At 39.6% G+C, this 24,755-nt stretch overlaps 1 protein-coding gene across 4 annotated transcripts in view; it reads left to right on the forward strand.

Moving 5' to 3' along the window:
- Positions 1-24,755, forward strand: part of arhgap32b (Rho GTPase activating protein 32b) — a 160,081-nt gene that overhangs the window by 55,797 nt on the left and 79,529 nt on the right. For 3 of the 4 annotated variants that reach the window (XM_015337657.2, XM_015337659.2, XM_015337660.2), the window contains exons 2-5: positions 6,272-6,382; positions 16,579-16,696; positions 19,412-19,503; positions 20,881-20,965. In XM_015337657.2, coding sequence (XP_015193143.2) covers positions 6,297-6,382; positions 16,579-16,696; positions 19,412-19,503; positions 20,881-20,965 — 381 coding nt within the window. In that variant the 5' untranslated portion in view covers positions 6,272-6,296. The remainder of the gene's footprint in view (positions 1-6,271; positions 6,383-16,578; positions 16,697-19,411; positions 19,504-20,880; positions 20,966-24,755) is intronic. The other variant, XM_015337658.2, reaches the window with a different exon arrangement.

Below are 24,755 nucleotides of genomic sequence, written 5' to 3' on the forward strand. Positions count from 1 at the left end.
TTCAGGGACTATGGACCCAGTTTGTAAACAGTACAATGATGTAATCCATTGCAAACAAGCCACATACTATTTAAATTTATTTATTGATGCAAAGCAGCTACTCTGCATCCCAAGATGCTTGGCAACTTCCCTGTAGCAATATAACTTTTTCAAGATACATTTCTCTGTAAAACTAAACTTCTCCATAGATAACCTATTTATCATATCTAATCCTGGAATTTTAAAGAATGAGTCAGTAAAAATGTACAGTATTTGCTTTCTAAACAAGAAAGTTTGCTATTTATGTAATGGACAAGGAGTGATCAGCATGGGTACTACTCTGGTCAAAGTCCTGCAGACTTTGTATGTATTTCTTTAATCAGCGACTGACTAAATCCTGAAGAAAAACTGTTATTTTGACAGATTACTTCTGTACACTATAGTCATTTGGTCAATTAAGTCATTTAAAGATGGGTTTATAGAAAATTTCCTTTGGCACTAGAAGACTGGAGCTGGTATTCTGTTAAACAACTCCAGAGTAAGAGAAACAAAAGCAAACGACACCACTTCTCATTGAATTTTAGATGTTGCGGCAGTGTTAAGTACTAAATATGTGAATCTGGAAAAAGAAATCATGGAGGCACTTTACATTTTTCAAATGCTCCCCTGGCTACAGGGAGAAATATTGTAGTAGTCACCCTGGGTTTGAGTCTGCTGTTTTCTTTAATGATATTAGTTTCTTTTTGTAAATATTTCCTCTATATAAAGGAGGTCAATTAATGTTTTGTTAATGTTTGTAAGAGTATATAAGTAGTGTATTAATGTACCACATGTACTATTTCCCTTGCCTACAGTATTTACAACATCTATGCTATGAAAATACTGATAACCAAGTCTCAGAAGATGGCAAACTTAGGAAATCAGTGCAGTGACTTGTTGGGTGAAGACACTGCTTAGAAAATGCCAGAATGACGTGACTCTGCATCTACTGTAGGTGCCCTCCAGTTACAATACACACACAGGTGCTTCAGAACAATTGAATGATTACTGCTGAAGACCTGGTCCCATGGCCTCCCGAAGGCCTTTTCAGTAATAACACCCCTTTTTGTCATTTCTCCTTATCTTAGGTTAGGTTGAAACACTGGCCTACAAATGGGGTTGTGATCATTTGCAAATTTTAACCTGTGTAAATTGTGCTAAACATGTGAGTACTTGGGAATTTCACTTTTCTTTCTGTTGAAGCTTATTGGCTTGATTTTGTTGATGCCTTTTAGGATTTTGAATACCTTTATTAGTTGCCCTTTTGGTGTTCTCTGTTCAACATTGTAAAGATTCAGTTCTTTCAGTCAATCAGAATAGGACTCTCCTGTAAGCCTGAGACTGTATCTTTCACCCTTCTCTCTACAGAACAGCAATATCTGTTTTGTAATGTGGTTATATAAGCCATAGAAATACTGAATTGAAGAAGGAATTGTGAGGCAGATACAGGAATTACAAAGTGCTGTATGTCTGAAACACTGTCCCCATAGTCTCTTGATACAGATTTAATTTGTGCAGGGTGAAAAGGTCAACTTTGTGAAGCAGAAATAGTGTTTGGTTTGAATGCATTTAATTGCATAATGTTCAAAAGCAGAAAATGAATTAAGAAGAAAGATGAGCATTCACAAGACCGTGCCAGTCTAGTGGAATATGATGTGGACCTCTTCATTTATTTTACTAAATATTTGAGCTTTTATCCCAATCGTTATTCATTAGACTCTTAAGCATTCAATTGCTCCTTTTAGAGAATTCACTATATGACATTACTACATGAGTGCATTTTTTTAAGTTCATTAAATTATTTGTGGATTCATCAGATACGGTATCCTTTCGCAAGGTTAATTCAGCCTTCTCAAAGGCTTATCAGTGTTTCTCCAGGGGTAAGCCAGCCCACGGAATTGTGCTGCATCAGGTTTTCACGTGAATCTCAATCTGATATGTTCTTGGCACCCAGACCGATGTGTAAAAAGAGGAGAACAAAACATTTCTTTGTTGATTGTTGCTGTGGTGTCGTTTTCTGCACCAAATACCTCGATTTTAATTAAAGAGTGTTCCTGAGACACAGAAGAGAAAATGCAGAGCAGTGTGGATGTCTCAGGGATGTTAGAATCTATAGAGGAGATTCCGCTTGTAGGGGGGGGGGGGTAGAAATATGAAGCAAAGGGGGTAGATAAAGAAAACCAAGTAAAGTGAAGGTGACAGTGGGTCCTGCCTGCGGGTGAGAACGTGTGTCCGATGAGAAAGAGCTGGAAATCCCTGAGAACAGCTCGGTGACAGAAACATTGTGTTATTTCTTCTTTTGTTTCTGTTTCTGCATTTTTTCAGATTGTACTTTCCACTACCATGGAGTCAGCCTTCATGCCTCCACATTCTGGCCAGCAGCAATATCACTCTTGCAGCTCACCTCTAACCCCCTGAAGTTCAGCAGGTGTGAGCCTGGACAGTACCTGGTTGGGAGGTATTAGAGGGGCCAGTAGGGGTAGCTCACCTTGCATTCTGCGTGGGTCCTAATGCCCCAGTTTAGTGACAGAAAAAAGGGTTGTTACCCTAGTGTCCTGGTGAAATATTCCCCTCTTGGTCTTTACCAATCACGACCTCCTAATAATCCCCATTTCTGAACTGGCTTCATCACTCTGCTCTCCTCCCCACTGATAGTTGGTGTGTGATGGGCATACTGGTGCATTCTGGCTGCCAGCGCAACATTCTGAAAAGCTCTACAGAAGTGTAAGGATGATGATTATTATTTGTTCCTTCGCACTGCTGACAGCTCCTGCCTCAAACATCACGTATAGACAAAGATTTATACAGCGCATTCAACATGCTCTTTCAAGTGCTACACACTCATTGCCTTGTTAGTTTTCTCTGGATTGATGAAATTAATGAAAAATATGAATAATGCCTGTCTACTTTATGCAATACACTTTTATTTAAGGTGTTTATTTAAGGGAGCTAATCCCTTGAATTATAATTTTATTATTATTTATAAATTATTACAAGAGTTTATTATTTTTAAAATAATTTTAGCAACAGTTTATGTTTACTGGTTTGTTCAGTTGCTGAATGCATGAAACAGGTGACAAAAACAGGACAAATCTTTGTATTTCTGTGTTTGTTCACTGTGTTTGTTTTCGTGTCATATGTATAAACATGGGGCAGTGCTGGGGCCCTGCAATCAATTCCTGAGGTGCTGTCTGCGTGGAGTTTGCATGTTCTCCCCGTGTTCATGTGGGGTTTTGCTAGACGCTCTGGTTTCCTCCCAGTCCATAGACGTACTGGTAGGTTATTCAGCCCTGGTGTGAGTGTGTTTGTGTTTTACCTGCAATGGCCTGGGGACATGTTTAGGGTGTATCCCGAGCTGTGCAAGGTATTGCATCCATTGCTTGCAACCCTGGATTGGATAAAACCGTTGGAAAGAGGCTGAATTTCCATATAAAAGTGCATGACCAACTTCTTTTCCTACGAAGTAGTTGGTAATTTTTTGTTGAACATCTTTAAAGAAATAGTAGCTTGTTTGTTCAACAGCTCTCTAGTTAAATTCGGAGAGATTTGGCTTGTATGCCACGCAGGTGTCCAAATAGAGCAGATTGTAACTTCACAGTTCATTGTTTGGCGGTGATGTCACTCATTTGAACTGACACTGGGTTTCTGAAGTTGCCTTTAGGGAAGGAAAAAAAGATGACAGTTGTTTTGCTTTCAAATAAGTTTACTTCCTCATATCTGTTAATAGCATGGTCTTTCATAACACTTTTTAAAGGGAAAAAATATTGAGTATCATCTGTGTACCACTTTTGAAGTTATTTTCTTGGTATTTTATTTATTTCCATTGAACTGGCTTCAAGCAGTTTCTTTTCTGATTATAAATCTATGACTCTGTTCGAGATCGTTTTCTGACAGCAGAAGCTGCTTAGTCAACTTTTGCCACTTTTGTCAGTGACAGATACATTTAAATACATTTGAACATTTTCTAAAAATATTGTAGGGTGCTGCCTGTTGATAATTACAGTACAAACAAGTGACTTGTACATACTGTACTCTTGAATATTAATATTTAATTTTAAAGTTGTTTTACTGTATACTCTTCTTGCCTTCTGACAGAGCAGTCAGGAAGCAGGACAGATACAGTCAATAGTGTTCAATTGCAATGTGAAACTCATGCGTGATGAAAGAAATTAAGTAACATTGTCATTCTGATAACAGGCAGACAAAATTCAAAGCAAAATAAAATAGCATTACATTTTGTTATTTGGAAGCTAAAGTCGCTATTTCTAGCCCTTGCAAAGTGGTGTGTTTTATTAAGACAGTTTGTCACAAGATGACTAGGAAGTATACAATAATATAGACGAATAATGTGTTCAAAAGAAACATCAAGAACATGAGGAGTGAAATTTTAACTTTTTCTTTTTAAGAGGAGAACTGTGATGCCACCAAGTCGAAATGATCACCTGCCCCAAAGTTTGAGATACCCTGTCGAAACTGATTTCCCATCAGGCTGTGCCCTTCCTGCCGATGTCACAGGTTGTGCGTATTGAGTTCACGATGGAGCTGATTGCTGTGAGAGGCCCTCAGATAGGGCTGGCACAGGAATGCACTACCTCAGGTTGCAGCCTGTTCTTTCCGGGGTGCTGGCTAGGAGCAGAAATATGAAATCAGTCCTCCCTGCTTCTCATCCCATTTAAGAGTGGCAGCTCTGAGATGTCTCTGTGGGCGTTTCTCGCCTCCTGCTGTTTCCTGGCTGCTTTCCTTTCATTTCATTGCTCTGCATTAAGAGAGAAGAGCCAAACTGCTCAGCGGTGACATTCGGCTTCATAATCAAAAGAATGCTGATTTTTCTTGGTGTGTGTGTATGTTGCTTTTGTTTTAAATTGATGGAGCATGGTGTAACCTTTATTCTTTCATTAGTCTCTTGCCTTGACTGCTTGAGTAATTGAATCTCTTATACCCCAGGGCATTGGTTTAGATCTTTCGTGGTGTGACTCTTGTTTCCTTGTCCTTCTTAAATATGCTTCTATAAGTCTAGTTACATAAGTAATTCGGCGGTGCATTACAATATATACAGCATTGGTACCTGAGATGCTTTAAAAGCAAAATCTGTTCAGGCTATATCAAATTTCCATTCTTTTTCATCTTTTGTTATTTCACCAGTAAGATTGAGCCTTTCATTATGATAGGTATAAAATCTAGCTTAATAGCAGCTCAACCAGTCCCAAAGCTACATACCCTTGCCCTCCTCTTCCCTTCCTGAGCCCTGCATTAAATTTGGCATTCTAATGCATTACCTGCTTGCTGTTCATCTTGAAAAAGTGGGGCAAACTTTGCATCACAGAACAAAAAGCTCCCAGCTGTTAATCAGACAGGAGATGTCTGGCCAGTGTCTGGGCTAATGGGGAGGAGCATGGCTGGACTGAGATCTTCTGTACTGTAGCTGTCTTCTCGATGGCAAGACTCCAGATGTTTAGTTAGTAATGACCTTGTGTTTAATTAGGCCTTTGAGACCCATTTTGGTTAACTGTGTGACCCCTCTCAATGGCGCAGCGACAGTTCAGTGACGTGGAGGATCACAAGCATGGGTGATATCTCCATCTGCCACATCCAGCACTGTTCATTGGCTCCTTAAATGCCCTTAAATGCCCTTAAAGATAAACTTGCATTGATGCAGCATTAAAGACAATGCTTTTTTATATACCTCTGATGGCATTTTGTGGAAATGCAATCACAAAAAGCAATCTGCACAGTAAAACTAAGCCTAAGAAAAACATTTCTTGTTTGCCTTGAAAAGAGTTATCCTCAGACTTGCACATTGTGAAGGTGAAGGTATGACGTTGAAAGAGTATTGATTTTAATATCTTAAGTATTGAATATGTTAAACAATGATGCTGAATAAAACGATCAAAACAGTTTTATTGACACACGTTGTATTACAACAGATTAAATATCTTTGTAGAGCGAAAGAGACCTGCTTTTGCCAAAAAAGTGGTTGGTAAGGATGGAAGTTAGGTTTCCCTGCAGCTGTGAAAGAAATGTTTCCTTATCACCATGTTAACCATGCTTATCAGTGGACTTGCACAGCAGGGACGTTAAGAGATGAAGTGAGCATTGCCTCAAAGTTGGGATCAGCAGGGAAAGGGTTAGTGTGTTCAGAGAGATGTGCTTCTTCACCGTGCTTTTGAGATCTGTTGCTAACTGCAGCCTTATCCTCTCTCTCCTCTCTCTCTCTCCTTCTCCCTCTCTCTCCTTCTCCCGCTCCCTGTGACAGGCTGCTCCTGCAGTGAGTCGACAACATGGAGCCAGGCAGCGGGGCTACGGCAGTGGGGAGCGCGGCGCTGGGACTGCTGGGGGCTGCTGGGAATCATGACATTCCTGACAGGTGAGGTGCACGGCTCCGCACACAGAGCTTGGCAGGGCTTTAGGCTTGCGTTTGTGTGTGTGGGTATGTGTGTGGCGCGCAGTGCAGGGGTTAATGGTTATTAATGCGTGTCATAGCCTCTGGACTTGAGCTTTAACTCTGTGTGAAAGCAGAAAAGCTACTTGCTTGTGTATCTGTTGTGGGGCAGCAGTGGCTGTTTATACTTGTGTCTATGGGTAATCATGATACAAAGTCTGAATTTGTCTTGAATAGAGAGTTGGAAGAGTTAAGAAATGTGTAGGACTTGAATGTAATATAATATATGGTAATACTACTTTTTTAATACTATAATACTCTTATCAGCACAGTAGTACCATTATAACTTTTACCCATTAGTCAAGACCTAAATAGGTATTTTGGAAATGGCCTATTCTAGAAATAGTAGTGGGTAATTTGCATTGTTGATTAAAGGGTTAAACAATCCTTTATCAGTGTGATCGGTGTATCAGTGTGAAAACGAGGAAAAATACTCAAATACTGTGCATAGTATAATGAAACTAACAATTAATTCTGCATGCACTATGGAAACACACGCACACACACCACCCACACTCGTGCCAGGATTTCAAGCAAGCATTAAAGATGACGATCATGTGACCAGTAGCCTACAAGCAAGCAGAAAGTCCAGAAACACCTATAGCTATTGCACATGGATGATGTTACTAGCTGCCCTGCTCATTTCACTGTAAAACTGTATACAATACACTAAGTGCTATCTCAACCATTCTCTTAGAGAAACATAAAGAGTTTATTCCTCCTTTTATGACTGTTCCCCTCAGTTGAGTAGGATCCACACAATACATAAACAGAATTACTCTGGTGATTTACACTTGGAATGTTTATATGCCAGCACCCATATCACCCTGCAACTCACCACTGGCAGCCCACTGAAGCTCAGCTGGTGTGAGCCTGGTCAGTACCTGGATGGGAGACCTCCTGGGAAAGCTAAGGCTGCTGCTGAAAGAGGTGTTAGTGGGGCCAGCACGAGGCACTTACAGCACAGTCTGTGTTGGTCCTAAGGCTCCAATATAGTGATTGGGACACTATACTGTAAAAAGGTCCTTCAGATGAGATGTAAAACCGAGGTCTTGACTCTCTGTAGTCATTAAAAATCCCAGGAGATTTTCTCGAAAAGAGTAAGAGTGTTACCCCAGCGTCCTGGGGTCCTTTACCAATCATGGCCTTGGGATGGGATGCTGCTCCATTGCAGAGCATATGGACACAAACTCGTAGGGCCAATCCAGAGATACAATTTAACTTGGGCAGATGGGAGGAGAACAGAGCACCAGGAGAAACCCCACATGGACACATAAAGAAAATATCAACTCTAAAGGCTTCCCTGTCCGACTGACAGCAATACCTGACATAGGTATAATGGAAATCGAATTAAAATATTAGAATAACAGAATAACAAGACCATGCAAGCAATAATTATGGCAGTCCTCGGCAGCCCCTTGTAGTGCAGTAAAAAAAATGATAACTGAGATGTATAAAAACTTATTAGCTCACATGAGCAGTGGTTAAAAGTTACCAGTGTGTCATGTTCACGTAAGATGTCCTCTGTAATACACCGAGGGTAGTTGACTGCCTGTTTCAGAAAGTATTTTATTATCAGAAAGTCTGCCTGCCAAAGTGATGGATTGCAGTGTAATTTCATGAGGGCCTCTGTTTGTGCTTTCAGCACTGTGCAATTGAAGGCCTGCAGTCCTCTGTGCTTGGTGCAATAAGCATGATTTAATAATGCATTAGTGCTGAATTCTAGCAAAAGTGGTCAAATGTTTTATTCTGTTCAAAATTTCAGTTACCAATTTGAGAGTAACATTTGCACTGCTCACTGCATTGATGCAAAAATTCTTTTATCGGGACTTCAAAATAGAAACTAATTTTGCATGCTCAATAACTAATCAGACAAGCAGCAGGTTCATGTTAATGCCAGTCCAAGAGCAGACAGAGCAGTAGAACAAGATTGTGTCTGGGGCCAAGTATGGGAACTGACACTTTGTGCTGGGATTAAACAAGCAAGCTCTGCAGCACCTCTGAGCTAGCTGGCAACTGTATTCCCACAGGAATGGGTGATGCTTTCGGTAAATAGAGGCCAATGAAAGCATTCTCACAACACAGGGCTGAGCTTGCCTTTTTCTATAGAGTAATCTGCAGTATTCCTTGGGAGCAAGTGGTTGGGTAACAATTGGTTATCAGGGATGACGTAGGTTTCCAAGCAACAGGTTTAACAATGTAACAGGCATTCATTGATAGATGTGCTGTTTTTTTTTCATGGGACGAACAGTAGGTGTTTTCAGTGCAGTATTAAGGAATTTGTAGTTCAAACATTGCCCTTCTTGAATGAGGCAGTTTCTTATACCCCGCGCACCAAAGATTTAGAATCGCTCGGAAGTTTTTCTTTTGTGAATCACCCAGTGCCGCTTCTGAAAGATCAAAATACAGTGTAAATGATTGTAAAAGCTGCATCATTAGGGATGGCAAAGAGTTCACGAGCCTCTAGCTACTATGTTTTCATAGTCTTATATCCAAAATTCATCCACTTTTTTGGTTGTGATCTGCGAGGTTTTAAATTAAGTTTGCCTTTAGTTGAAAGAGTCAGATTCTAGTCCAGACTAGTCCAGAGTGTTGCTTATTACCAGTCTAGGTGAACAAATCATTTTGGACTTTCTACCCAAACTAAAACACAGTATTTCTTTGATTTGACAGAGTGGGAGGAAATAAAATTAAATGCAAACTTGTTCAAAATAAACTGTCCAGCACGTTCTTCAAGCACACGAGCTGTTCACTTGGGAGTCCACTCTCCACATGGTGTCCAGCTCACCTCTCCTGCGTTGGTTCAGGTACTGTAGGTTGTACTTCATTTCCAGCTCAGAGGGCATTTCGGACACACCGGTTCTCACGTTTCGTTGATTTATTCTTTAAATTAATTTCTGGCCACATCTACCTTCTTGTTCAGCATTCATTAACATATCGATCGTCCTGCTGAAAGAACACAGTAAAGATATGCTTCTAATTAAGAGGGCTGTAACCGTGAAGTAGAGTAAGAAGATAAGGCACTACAGGGGAGATGAATAGCTAGCAGATCCTTAGCCACCCCTCAGATTTTTAAAACTGACCTGCAGTGAAATCAATCACCCGTTGCTCTCTTGAATTTAGGGGAAAAAAAGAGCTGGATTCAAAATAAATATAGCTATCATTATAATTCACATTTTTTGCTTCTGTCTGCATTTGATTTGTAACTGGCTTAGATCCCTTCTGTGAAAGCAAATTTCTTACTGGAGTAAATGCATTTAGAAACCACATCTAAGCACCCTATATACATAAAACAACTTTTTAAAATGTATAAATAAACCACTTATGTATAATAGTTCACTAGCTGCAAAATACTGGATATATTGCTTGAACAGCTTCAGTTATTACTGAGGTAATACAGTTCTCTCAAGTGCCTATGGAATGTACAATATAGATGACATCAACCACTATATTATTAAGGAAAACCTGATGATAGCTACAGTATGTATTATTAAGAGACATGCACAAGTTTGAAAGTGAGCCGATATCAAGCACTGAATGGAAACATCAAAACAGCTTTTGTCCTCCCTTATCGATCTAAAGACTTGGATTTGCCCTAAGATTTTGAGGAACTGGGAATGATACCAAAGATGTGGAATGTACTGCCAAAACATGAACATACTCTTGCTATCTTGGTCACGGTAAAGGTTAAGGTGGTCCTGTTGCCTGTTCTGTGTTGTGCGCATCAGAAAGGTGCTTATTCCCGGTCGGCTCTGGGCTGTTGTGATGCTTATCTCGGAAGCACAGGGCTCAGGGTGAGATTACATCCTGGATGAGGTCCCAGTAACTGGGATGAAGGCGTAAAATGTAAATCCTGGAAGCCAGAGTGTGTCTGCCAGGGTACTGGAACACGAAGCAGCTCTGGACCTTGGCAGTAACTCTTGAGGGGGTCTCTTGGAGCTGGGGGGGTTTCACACTGGGGTTCAGGATACCTCCCGTGTCTGGACGAGGCAGAGCTGCCACAAGATTTCGCCCTCCCGAAGGTTTTTCGTCTCCCCAGCCGCGGTCCTCTTCCGCCTCTTCACTGCCTGGGGGGCTCCAGCTTGCTTCAGTTGGATCTTTACACTCACTGACTCCTCCAACAATGACAAAAATTCAAAATAAACCCCCGAGGGGCTTGCATGCACAGTTGGTTTTCATCATAACCGTGTATCATTTGCAGTCAAGGGAGCAGCACACATTCTCACACAGGATTTTTATTTTTTTTAAATAGATTTTGTCAATTCCTCTTGTCACTGTGCTTATTACCATGTAGGGTTCATATCTTGAGTCTTTTTTCTTTAGAAGAGTGAATCCTTATGGCATCATTTGCTAAAAGCAAGTACATTTCCATTCCTTACTGGTTTGTTGGGGGCACTGAATGCAATAATTGCTGTAGGTAGTTTTTCTTATATTGTGTGAGATAACGGTGTACATTTATGTCATGTCACATCATTTACCAAACCGCTTTATACCATACGGTGTCGCGGGAAGCTGGAAACTACCCGGCAAGCAACGAGCGCAAGGGAGGGTACACCCTGGACAGGACGCCAGTCCATCACAGGGCAAGTGCAAGCCAATCATACATGGGGACAATTTGGAGGCCACGGTAAAGACCGAGGTAGGGAAATTAGGCCCAGACACCAGGAGAACTCCCTACTCTTATCGAGAAATGCCCGGGGATCTTTAATGACAGATAACGGTGTACATAAATAATGTGAGTATATACATTTCCTTGCTAATATCTGATATGTGGGAAATGGCAACTGAAATGTGAGTTCTGAAACGAACAGGGGAGAAAGTAAGTGAGTATGAAAGTAACAAACAGGTGCGTTTTATATTACTGGTTTTCCCTGTGTTTACAGTATCATTTGGCCTTCTCATTTTTGTTCTGTTTTTTCTTAAAAATTTAGAATTCTTGAGCATGTGAATAAATTGCACTGTAAGAAATTGGTATTAAACTCAATGGATATGTTCCACTTTTTTCATTTTCATTCTGTTACGTACTTTATACACAGACCTTTACGTCTTCTGGGTTGTAAATGTTCTTTTCCCTCTCTCTGCTCTTCCTTAAGCTCTTCCCACTTTTTTAATGAGGAAGAATTCCAAACAGTAATACAACATAAAACACCAGTGCACACCAGGAGGCGAACTCCAGCAGAACAGTTGTTTGTGTTCCTTCGTTTGCTCCTTCTAGTTTTGTGACACAAGGCCACCTCCATCTTTCCCACTTGCTGCTGTGGATTTATGAGCACTGCCTGGTTTTAGTATTCCAGTCTTACCACATACTGAGACACACTGTAAATTTATCACCTTTTACTGAATCCTCTTTGCTGGTCTTCTCCGTGGCAGGTATTCGGCGAGATCATTTGAATAGATGTGTGGTTATCAACATTATTAATTATATGTAAATGACTTGAACAGTAAACCACACGTAATTCTGTGGTGAGCTATGTCTCACGTGTAAGCCTGGAAGTGCTCTTGTTAGTGCACAATAAATGTGTAGTCATTGTGTGTCTGTTTTTGAGCACAACCCCCTATTCTGTGTATTTTCTGGGAAAAGAAAACAGATGAACCTAATAAGAAAACCACAATGCATTTTTCTTACATCTTGTTTCTTCTTTAGCTGTGATCTGTAAGGCACAATGCCGCGTCATTTACTTCACCTTTGATTTCAAATGTTTCGGCTCTTAAAAACGAGAAAAAGGTTTTTACAAAACAGCCTTTCCTTACCAAGCACAGCACCATTTCTACTGGCAGTTAAAAGTTACAAAATGAATGTTACATCCTGCAAAGCTAAAAGATGATGTGATACTAGCTATTCACCTTTAATATATAGTGCAGATCTATGGCTTGGTAAAGGTTAAGATAGTTCACTGCTTATAGACACATACAGTATAACAGGCTGTGCATTCATGCAAATTCATATGTTTTCTGCCCCTCACTTCACGTAATATGCACACCTGATTAATACCATTTGCTACAAAATGAGAAGACAATCCCATGGGATTGTTTAGCTGCACCACCTCCTGAGGGTCTAGTACTGTGCATATAAACAAAATGAACTAAACGTGACCCAGAAAACCTGTGCAGATGGGATTGAAGATGATTTGCACGGTAGTTTTAAAATACTGGATGGGTGACATTTCATTCAGCAGAGCGTTTTTGACACGTGGAAACAGCAGTTCCTCAGCGAGCCTCCATTGCTGCAGGGTATGGGGGAGAGTATCAGCAGACGTGAGGGAAAGATAGATGCTGAGGTTTATTGCGCAGCTCAGTGAATGGAGATTAAGCTTGCAGCCTCCTTAACTTCTTAACTGCAATAAGATAGCCAATAGAAACAGGCGGGAACTGATGGAATGGCGGAAAGAGTTAGGAAATCTTACTGTAGGGAAAGGTAAGCTGTATAATAAAGGGAGACATTGTTTACAGAAGAGATAAGTTTATTTTGTGCTCTAGCTAAAATCTATAACAATGCAAATAATAAGTGGTATTGGAATAGTGGTACTGGTTTTCATGTGATTAAATATGAAGTTGCACACCTTCTTTCTTCCTTTTACTCGTTTCTGTCCCTCTTCTGGTGACACTTACCGAAGACAACATACTCTTCGCCGTCTCAAGTTGGTGGGTGATTATTGTACCGTATATCTTGTGCCAAACAAACTTTCAGCATGCAAAAAGGATCATTTAGTCTCAAGGTCAGGAGCGCTGTGCAGGTGCAGGACACTTTTTGGTAAGCCTGTCCCTGCGTTTTTGACGTTTTCCCTCAAGCTGTCCCATCTGTAAGCTTTGGCAAGATAATTACCACCAGCTTGCTGATAAGATTTACAGGCAGTCCTCTGTGATTTATTAACTGTCCTAACGACCTTTATTGCCCGGGTCTGCTTAATAACCTCTCCTGGGACCAATCATAGACAGCGAGCTTTTGTAAAAACTGACTGATTTTCACTCCTATGACAGAACAGGGCACCCCACCCCCACCCCCGACGGAGAATTATTCTAATAGGATGCAGTCAATTGCAATCCTGTGCTTTCCTCTTCCAAACGCTCCTGATTATTTAGTGTAGCCTGGTTTATGGCTGCTGGGTTGTGGATAATACCTTTTCTACAGGCATCCTTTTTGATTATCCTTGTCGAAGTGGAGTAATAAAAGCAATAAACTGAGCTAATACATGAATAAATGAATAAGACATGGCAGTTAAAATGAATGAATAAGCAGGATATAAACATAAGCATACAGCAGCTTGCTGTGCAGAGGAGTATATTTTGTCTGTTGATAAATTGTGTGCAATATCTCTATTTTGTCTTCTCTGGATTAAGCAAGGATTTTTCCTCCTTTTCTCAGCAGCCCAAAAGATAAATGTTGGTTTTACAAGAAATTAAAAAAAAACCCTGCTTTGCTGTAAGAGCTGATGATGTAAGAGACTTGCGATCATGTGCTACACGTTGTCAGCGCAGATCAGCCCATCTGTCTTGTCTACCTGATTCACCCTGATGCCGTTGTTCACAGAAACTTAGGAGCTTCTCTAATGTTGCCTCACACTGTTTTCTGGGTCAACAGCTGCTTGCTGCTCTGTTGCAATTGATTAGGGATGCAAACATTGCAGTTCTGCTGCTCTGGTGGTGATGACAGTTTGAGGTCGGACATGTATAAATACCCTTGGAGGGGTATGTGAATGAGAGTTCAGGTAAAAATCCCCTTTTTATTCTTGGGGCAAATAAAAGTTTAGGTAATAGACCTAAGAACAATATTGACTGTGTTAATTACTGCATGATCGACAAAAGTGAGAGAAATGCTTTTTTTAGCTGACCTTGGATTTTCAATGGGAAAGTGAACAGAAAAAAAACTTCTCTGGCTCTCTAGCATTCCACAGTTTTCAACTCAGATTACTGAACTGTGCTTAAACCTGTGAGCAATCTCAGGATGAAAGGCTGTGCAATCCATTTGTTACTGGTTATTTTCAATGAATTTGAAGCACCATTGTTATTTATCTGATTTTCATATGACAACTGCTGTTTCCTTTTCTTCTGTTTTCTCTTCGGTCAGCATAAGAATCCTCCATTTCAAAACACTGATTAAACTAGGTCTAATCCTGTGGTTCTGTTGGTTTCTGGAATCTGACAAATAGATGAGGTATCAAAGTCAAAGGAATAAATACATATTGATGAATATGCAGTATCTGTGGTGTAGATTGTGAGCGAGAGTTTTCACCTGTTATTCACAGACCTTTAATGCCACAGTGGATGCAAACACTTTGGAACTGTAGAACCTCATGTCAGAGAAGACAGTGTCCTCTCAGCATTTGAGTTTGCACTGGCAGTTCTGAACTGGATGTTTCATACAGTTTTGTTTTTAAATCAGGAGAAGAAACTCCTATCATGGTCTCCCTATAGAGTGGAGTGATCCAGGACCATGAAGAAGAATTTCATTTTATTGGGTTACACAAGAGAAAGTCTCACTATGCATGCCAGATTAGATCTACTACTGCTGAACAAACAGGAGGTCATTCATTTCCCATATATTTTGTTTCTAAATGTTGGTATTTTCTTTCAGCAGATGTTATTTGTTTTTGAATTCATAAATAATAATAAATTACTATTATAACATTCATGACGTTCACTCTATCTTAGAAGAAAATGTCCATAACAATAAATCTCTGCTACAAGAAATGTTTTGTCGGGATTGTTTACTGCTTTTTATTTTGTTTTTTCAGGAAATTAGTGGTAGCTGTTGATTTACAAGCTGTGATTGTTGCCTGTGTTTAATGAGATGTTTACATTTACATTACAAAGAAACAAAGAGATGTTTCCTTGGGATTATCTAAAAAAACATAATCATTTTGATAGATTTCAAATGTAATCTTACCTTTGTTTTCACCCTTTGCCTTACCAGCCATTTTTCACAGGACAAAAATGATCAGACTCGCAGAAATATGAAAGTGGGTACAGAAACTGATTTGAAATATGGTTTTACAGAAATACATCATTTATTATGAAAATGAAGGTCACGAGGCTAACATTAGCATTTTGTCCAGGTATTGTCAGCATTTTGTGTTCAGTGACAATTGTAAATACTCAGACTGACATGCACTTTAGATTTGATTATACAGTAGCACTGTCCTTGGCTCCACTTTAGGAGATGAACAGATGAAATTTAAGAGTCGCCGACAAGCTCATCAATGTTTTAATGACATCATGTTCTCCTGGCTGTCCATTACCCCTGGACGAGTGACTAGCAAGAATGTGAATTTCTCCCAATGTCTACTCATACGGCCCTTAGGGAAACTTTGATTAGTGATCCTGTAACATTCTTGCCGATATAAGCTCTCTCAGCCCCTTTGCTTTTTTTTGTGTGCTGCTAAACAATTAATATATATTTCTTATTAAGGAACTTATTAAGAGGTGATAATTGATTTGAAAACCTCAGCTAAATAAAAAAACTATTTCTTATAAAATCTAAGCCCTACAAAATGTTGTAAGATCGACGAATGAGGCACAGTGTACAAATGTACACTCTGAAAACATCCCTTGTGAAACATAAGAAGCAATAACAAAAATCTGAAAGAAATTGTTTTGTCTAATATTATAGTAGTATAAAAACAGTCTTGGGTGGCTTTTGTGAGAACAAGACATTTCACATCGTCCATTTTCAATTTTTTTTTTCAGTCCGATAGTGCAGTTTTGCAGTTGTTTTTTTTCTTTAAATGGCTAAATTAGTCCCGCCTACACCTTGACATGCTTTCCAGAAATTGACAATTGTAGACTTTAGAAATCTTGATGTGGTCACAGAATTCAGGTATTACTTGAAAACTGGTTATTCCTTCTTAATCTTTTTTTATTGCTGCTTCCTTCAGTATTTATACTCAATGCATCCGTTTTCATCAAATGGTATAGTTTTTTTGTTTATTACCTTGTCTGTTTGTTTCAGCTCACATGTAAAACAGCACAGGAATGTTTTGCCTCAAAAGCAACAGCAAAGTAAAGCATAACTGAGAATACTGCCTTCTTACTCGTTGCTGGATATAGGACATATCCTTCACAACGTGCGGATGCCTTGCATGTGTCTAGGTGGCTGAAAGATCTGTTTTCTTTCTCCCTGGGAGATGTTCCAGGGGTCTGAGGCCTTGTCTTCTCTCGGAGGAAGATGACATTGTTCCCGAGCTGACCAGGAGTATCCACCCCAGAGAAAGGCCGGACTGGGAGGAAACCATCAGTGCAATGGTAGGGATTGGTCCATACTCACATTAAGGAAATGGGGAACCATCCATGTGGCCAGCAAAGCTTGCAGTTATCCTCTGTTGGACGATGGTGGTGTTAATTGCCACTGTTGCTGTTGTTTAGGATCATGGGAAGGTGTTTACGATTTGCTTACGTTCCAGATTTCCCTTCTGCTCTGTTTCTAGTAACAGCTGGTTAGTAACAGAGGTTAACTAACTTTAGAAGAGTCCTCAAGAGGGGGGTACATGGAACAATTTGAAAGAAATAAAGTAGGCCATCTCTTACCTGTGGGCTTTTGATTCTTATAATAAGGGATAAAAAAAGATGAAACTGTTCAGGTGACATTTTTCTTTGGACCCCACCCCCACACCCGCATGCTATGTGCGCCGTTTAGAAGAAACACAAACTGTTATTTTTAAAGAAGTCTGTGAATGTTGTACTTTAGAAAACGTAGGAAAAGCTCTTGGGAATCATGTCACTTGTTCTCACGAGGTTAGAATCTGCTCTAGAAGAGTAATCCTTACCTGCTTTAGTATTAAATAACTCACAGATAAGAAATGTATTGTTTTATTTCACCAATGGAAGTAGCTTTCTGTTTTTCTTACATGAATGATCAAACAAAATTTCAAATTAGTGTCTTTGTCAGACACTAAAACAGAGAGAATTCTTGTGTAAAATATTTGTCCCTCTTTACTGTCCTTTATTTTCAGGCGTGTAGCTTAGCTACCTTTTTTATTTTTGCCCTGAACCATAAATATCCTCGGAATTATAACTATTCCCTTATCGTGTTGTAAGTATTGTAAGCTGTAAGTTAGGATTTTTCTATTTCTGAGAAGAAAATAGAAGTGTTCCAATGACTCAAGAATGAACAAATTACCGATAAAAAATAGGGTTTACACAAGAGTAATAAATACAACAATTCAATAAAGATGTGTTATATTTTTGGAATGGACCATAAGTTCACTTCTTTTCTCCTCCCTGAAAATAGAGGGGTTTGATTTCCTTGTCATGTCAGTGTTATTTACAGATCACTGGTGAATACTTTACTGGAATTAACTGGTCACTATGACAACCACCTTATCTTGTTTTTTAAGCATTACTGGCATCAACATTGGTATACATTCAGAATAGAGGCCATTCTGAGAGATATGCACTGTGAATGAGGCATTCTTCCAAAAATCGTTCTTTAGTGAGTAAACTAAAACAAAATGAACTGGCACTGAAATGCAATTGTAAGATAAGCATACAAAGAGAGAGAACAAAATAGGGATCAAAACATCAATATTTCATTTTTCTTTCTCGAGATGTATCCAGATACTGCCACCTTCTGTTGAATGTTGGTAAGCAAAGATGAGCACGGCTCATTGATTATTTGAAGCCTATTTACAAATTGGAAAAATATTGACTTTTAAATACAGCCATTTTAATGTTTTTATGTGTTTAATGCTTTCACCAATGTTTTCTTTAACAGCATGTCATAAAAAAAGTCATGCAGACTTGAAAGATTATTTAATCAGCACATTAATGTCTGACCTAGAAGATAGTGAAAATGAACAAAGTCACTTCAGGAAAGGTCTATAACTCCACTTCTCACCTTCTGTGTCTTTGTACACGTAGGCTAATTGTGCAATGAGGGCAGTACTCACAAAGCAAATCTTTTTTTTTTTCTTCTGTAAGATTGTCCAAGTCATATTTCTAGAGTATGATGACACATCATGACACAGAATGACACATTGGATTCACAAGCATAAAAGGCAACAAAACCTTGAAAAGGTGCGGAGTCATCTCTGATTATATACTTTACGAGAAGTACCCAGAACCTACAGAAAATTAGAAAGAATGAAAATGAATTAGAAAGAAGGCAGTGTATTTCACAAGAGAGGATCTTGCTATGCCTCCTTGTGGGAGAGGAAGCATTAATTTTCCTTGTTATGTATAGAAATATGTATTCAAATAGGCTTTTCTCTTGGTACTATAGTTAACCAGAAATAGTTCACAAAAGCCCACTTTGTTGTAATCCTCCATCTTGAGAACTGAGGTTTTCAACAAGCTTTTGCGAGGAGCTCTTTTATTTTATGGTGAACATTGGAATTTTTAGGGGGTGAAATTCCTGTGTAAAAACATTGGCTTGAATAAGCATTGACGTGACTTATACGCTTGGCCTCTGAGAGACCTTAAAGATCTGTTTTCCCTCCTGAGTGCGACTTTGAAATCTCAGCGCTGAGCAGAGAAGTTGGACTCAAAATGGGGCAAATTTTTCAAAATCCACGTTTTGAAACTCAAGTGTCATTTCTTCAATATGTCATTATGAAATTGTGTAATGAAAGGATTCTTCAGGGCTGACATCTTTTATCATAGTATGTAAGCAGATAAAGATATGCGTATTCACTGTGAGGACTGCTGAAGATAATCTTTAGTCTTTGCCAGATTTGCAGTATAAAATTTCAGATTGACTGTATCATTTCCTGCTCTTCTTTCTTTCCCCTTTTCTTTTTTTTCTTTCATCTAGTGACTGTTGTCTACTTGTTCTCAGCCTGGGTCCCCAGAGTCCTTTTGCAGATGCATATGTCACCCCACCCTTCTCCCTTTGACTGTCTTCCCAGTTCTGGGGGTTTTAGTTCTCAGCAGGCAGGCAGAAAGGAGTTTCAGAGGTGGTGCTGACGGAGTGCTCTTTGCTAATCGCTGTCTGTGCGCGTCTGTGTCTGTGTGTGTGGACAGGCGAGGAGTGCAGAGATACCCGAGCTGTCAGTAGATCCCCCGCTACGATCCTGCGGCAGCACCGCCAGCATGAAGGTGAAAAATGTCAAAAAGTAAGTCAGCGTTTTCTAAAGTGCCATGTAATGCAATAGAAGATGCATCTAGTACAGTGTGCTGCTCTTCAGTACAGCATAAAAGAATGCCCTGCATTACAATATAGTACAACAGCATGCACTGCAGTAGAAAACATTACTGTGCACTGCACTGCAGTACCAGTCAAGTCTGTAACATTTGCTCATGTAGGTCATCCATACAGCTCTTAATCACATAGGAGCTCTTGAGTGCATTCATAGTATTCACTCTAAAGAAGCTTTGTTTTTTAGTCCAACCTTAATGCAAATAGACCAGCTCAAATGTGTATGGTTTCAGATTACATCTAAGTGTTGTCTACTGGGCTGCCATTCAGTAGAACTGAATTGCTAAAGAGGATCAGCAAGTGAAAGTCCTTCTAGGTGATTTTGCTGGATGGCATCATAATATGTTTTCATTTAATCTCAGAGAATGCTTTGGGGTACAGTATGTTATTTTTAATTGGGAGTTATTCAGTTCAAAGTAATCGTGTAGCAAGTGTGCACTTACTCACACGGCCAGTAGCTTGTGTGAGTGCCTCCTTGACCTACTGGATCTGTAGAGAAGTATCTGTGTTGGGATCTCTCATGTTATTGGACCAGGTGAAATTTGTCTTTATCTCTCAAACTCATCCATAGCCGATAGAAAGTCTGTAGCTGTCACTACAGTTTTTCAGATTTAAAGTAAAGGGGAGTAAAATAGAGTAGAATCTTGTGAGTGGAGAGCAAGCACTGTGCATCACTGCCATCATTTCAGCTCCCAGGGCATGTCAATAAAGATGGGTCGTTACATTTCCTATTGTTCTACACGTGTTTTATTTCCACACCTAGCTTCAGAGCCACATTCCAGTTTGTACAGTGATGTACAATTTACCAAAAAAGTTATCTCCTACTTTTGGTTAGGAATTTGAAACAGTAACAGTATACACAGGAAGATATCTACTTCAATATTGGCCTGCAATTTAAAGGGCACCTTTGGGAGCTTTTCGCAGAGCTGATGTAACAGTGAATTCGGAAAGACAGGTTCTTTATTTGACAACGCCTTTGAAAGTTAAATACTCCAGCAACACACAGCATGCAAAGCAGACGAACTTGGAAGTTATTGAATGTTTCCCAAGACTGTTAAGAACAGACGTGTTGAGTTGTTTTTTTCATCATGTAAGTTTAATTCTTCTGTATTCAGTCTTTTACTGCATATGCTTTTAAAACCAGAACCTGATTCAGGCTTATACTGAAATTAAAATGACAAGAGCAGTCAGTAACAATATCTGATCTTGTGTGCTGGGGCTCCATCCATACTAAAGAACGGAATGTTAAGAAGAAGTCTTATGTTTTGCAATTATTGTATGTCTTGTTTTTCAGGCTGTCTTTTACAAAGGGACATTTTCCAAAGCTGGCTGAATGTGCCCATTTCCACTATGAAAACGTTGATTTTGGAACCGTGCAGGTAAGAGCCAGAAGGAAGGGTTTTTTTATTTTTCACAACATTTAGAATTGCCAGTTCTTATTATTATCCCCGGGTGAATTCTGGAACTGTGTGTTTTTCACATCTCGGCTCTCAGCGCCGCGACCGCGTATAGGGATCATGGGGAAATATAGGCAGAACCTCAAGCCACGTGTATTGTAGCGTGTCACAGGCACCACAGCCCTGTACCGCAGGTTCGTGGCTGATTGGAGGAGAGGTGCATTCTTCACCGACAGCACTGCATGCCTGCAAGTTCCTTGGTTGCCTGCTGGGGTCCCTGCCAGACTAATTCCATCCTACACTCAGTGTCGCCCAGCCAGTTGTGCCAATTTCTGTGTTTTACTGTTGATTTGGAAATCACGTCCTCCATTTATGCTGCCTTGCACTTAAGAGCTCAAAACAGATAGAGACTTATGGATGGGTGTGATGGTGGTGGGGGACTCAAGGGAACAGGCTGGATTATAATTTAATTTAAGCACTTGTTTTACATGGAAGTAACCTACTTGTCCATGACCTCCTTCCATACAGCTGTTGTTTGAGGTTACCACACCTTACGATCAACATTAGGGTTTAGATTGGATTAAATGTCTTAGTTCAGAGATTTTAAATATAATGCAGAGAAGGACCCATACCTTTTTCTCACATTTTTGTCTCATCTTAGCAGTAGTTCAGTTGGTTAAATTTAAAAACCAGTGAAAAGTTAATAAGAATCCATTGTTTGAACTGGTAAATGCCTAAAGTAGTTTGTGTAAAATGAAGGGATTTATTTTACATGAATGGATCTGTCTTTTACATCATTGGATACATTGTTGCTGTAGAGTTTATATTTGTTTTATGGTTAAAATTGGGAATGCTAGGAAGGCTAACAGCAGATTTGTAATGTAATGAAGGGGGCACAGTGCTTCATCAGTAGGCCAGCTCAGGCTTGTATACTGTACCTCAGTGGAGAGCAGTGGGGTTTGTTACTGCTGGAATAGAATTCAAAGCCAGGCTGCAGCATTCCACCTGGACTTTTACATTTCCTTTGGAACTGCCTGGCATCATTTTCCCCTCGTAGGAAAGCAGAAACAAAATGGTAGGTTTCTCACTAAAAGAACCGCTTCCTGTTCTCAAAGCTTAACAAGTATTCTTTTTTAAATTGGTTGTTCAGCTTCCTTTGATATTGGGCGGCCATTAAATATACAGTACATACTGTAGCTTTGAAGGATTGGACAGTGAGGCCATGCCTAACTTCATTGGAACAAATCGATCGGCTATATTGATCAAACCTGATGGATATGCCCTCTTCTTGTTTCGTGTTCTTTGCAATCACAGCTCTTTTCTCAATGGTAGTACTCACTCACTTCATGAGCACGGTTGAACTTGCATACTGCATGCTGGTAGGTCTCTCTACAGACATTACATTGCAGTAAGTGGTGGAGTTAAACCCAGTTCTCATGGCAGTTATTCATAAGGCATTAGGTCCTATTCCTAGTGGTTGAACGTTTGGAGACAGCCCCTCAGGCTATAAAGAATAGCGGTTCAAAGTTCTTAGAAGAGGTCAGTAAAATGAACAGTACTCTTTTCACCTATATTAATGTGAAGGAGAATTACTGTATTTCCAATTTTGTAGCTAGCTAGCCACAGCATGAAAAGGGACGATGATTATAATGTGTGTTATGAAACAACCAAAAACCCAGGAACTGGCATTCTGTTTAGGAACTGCTAAAACAGTTGAAAACAGTACTTTTTCCACAGCGCCTCTGTGCTGTTATCTCTTTTTCCAGGTAGATCAGATGATGAAAAACAGAATTTGTTCCGGGGTCACACAAGTATTAATACTGAAGTCTGGGGAACAGTACTGCTTTAATACATCAGGATTCATAAAGATATTAACTAAAAATAATGTTTTTGAACATTTGGAATTAAGAAAAAAAACGTTTGTACAGGGGATGTATGCTTTGAATTATAATTCATTGCAATAAAGCTGCTGATTGTTATCAAGCCACAGCAGGACAGCTTTGTAAAGCTTGCAAGGAGGACATAATATTTCTTTATTTCCTCAAACGCTTTGCTGATGTTAATCATGCTTTAAGGATGCATTTGCTCAGTTGAGGTTAAGTTACATAAACAGTGTAATTGAAACAGTAGTACTCTACTTTATTGTTGTTGTATTTGTTAACTTGTCAGCTTTTCACAAAAGCAAACAGTTATTATAAAAAGGAGAATTACAAAACGCTTCCAACAGGGGTCTTTTAGGAAAAGTGTTATTCTTATCTAATCCAACAGAGGGCAGCAATCTGCTGTCCTGTGCCTATGATTGTCAAACAGAGAACCTCACAGGAATGTTCTGTGCTAAAGCAGGGATGTCTAATCCTGATCTTGGAGTGCTGGTGCAGGTTAGCTAGTGAAATCAGCTAGCTACTGAATTAATTGGACCCATTCAGCAGCTTCTCCTAACTCATAAGGTGTTTTAGCTTTAAAGTAACCCAGAAAACCCCAGACATAGAGATCATGCAGGACCAGGACTGGGCAGTCTTGTTCTAAAGTTATAATGCTGTGTCATTTTAGTCAGATGTAATACAGAATTGGATATATTGGAGATGTCAGAGCAGGATCTTTCGGTTTGGTGAATGAAAATCTCCTGTTTCTGACTATATGCAGGTATAATCTAGGAGAATATGTTGTGATTGTGCTTATACTTTATTGGAGAGTTCCTGTGTTAGACAGATCAAAAGGCATTTGAATAAAGCTGCCTTTATTAGAGTGACCAACTATTCAATTGTTGAAAGAAAGCAGGGACAATAAAAGTCATAAATCTCTTCAGGGCACAGGAAAGGAGTAAATCAGGAGGACAAGCTCCACTGTCCCTTATATAACAAACATGCTTAATGGTGGATCATTTCTGTATAGATGAAAAGGATAATTGATCAAATATCCAGTCTTTTTTTTCTAATTGGAGTCTGAAAAAAGCTTCTTTGGCTTCTTTCAGGAAATGTCTGGCTGAGATCATTGGTTCAATTATCTTCTACCAACCAAAGCAGGGTTCCTTTTTTTCCGATTCTTTCTTATGATCTTACGCCGTTGTCACTGTCAGCCTTTTAGTAGAAAATAAAAGGGAAAAAGCAGAGTGATGTAGCAAATACATGGACACCATAGGGTTTAGATGGACTTGTTTACATTTAATTTCATGCAGATTCTTGTATTTTAGGGCTTAGGGCTGAATTTAAAGATGCTACTCCATAAAGAGTTACAAACATAAGAAGGGAAGAGAGATTATGGATGACACGTGTCCACTGAGGTCATGTACTGTTTCTTGTTTGCTTCCTGGTAGTCACTAATTGATCTGAGGGCCTCATCCAGCTGCTCCTTGAAAAGAGTCAGGTGATCATGTTCCAGACTTTGTTTCTTTGTGGAAGTGTGACTCCCTGTTTCTTCACTACTCACTAAGATAGCTGACAAAGGGGCGCTGTTTCAGCTCTGTCACACACTTACTTTGGAACTTGGTGAGTTACTATGATGCAGGCCCTTGTGATGTGCTTATCAGATCTTACTCATGACTTTGTATGCTTTGAGTTGGTATCCATCATAGATTGCAAAAGTATTTGGAGCCTACTTCACTCAATCTGTTCTTTCTTTCAATGTACAGTCTTTCACACAGACTCATTGTTTTGGGGGCTGGTTTACCTGTTTAGCAAACCGTTCTGAGATGTTTTTTGTGTTTTAGCCATGCTTAGAAAAAAAACCTAGTGGATGTTCATATGCTTCTTGAAAATGCTTGATTTTTGGAGTC

This window comes from Lepisosteus oculatus, chromosome 23, assembly GCF_040954835.1.
Source record: "Lepisosteus oculatus isolate fLepOcu1 chromosome 23, fLepOcu1.hap2, whole genome shotgun sequence".
Classification (NCBI taxonomy): domain Eukaryota; kingdom Metazoa; phylum Chordata; class Actinopteri; order Semionotiformes; family Lepisosteidae; genus Lepisosteus; species Lepisosteus oculatus.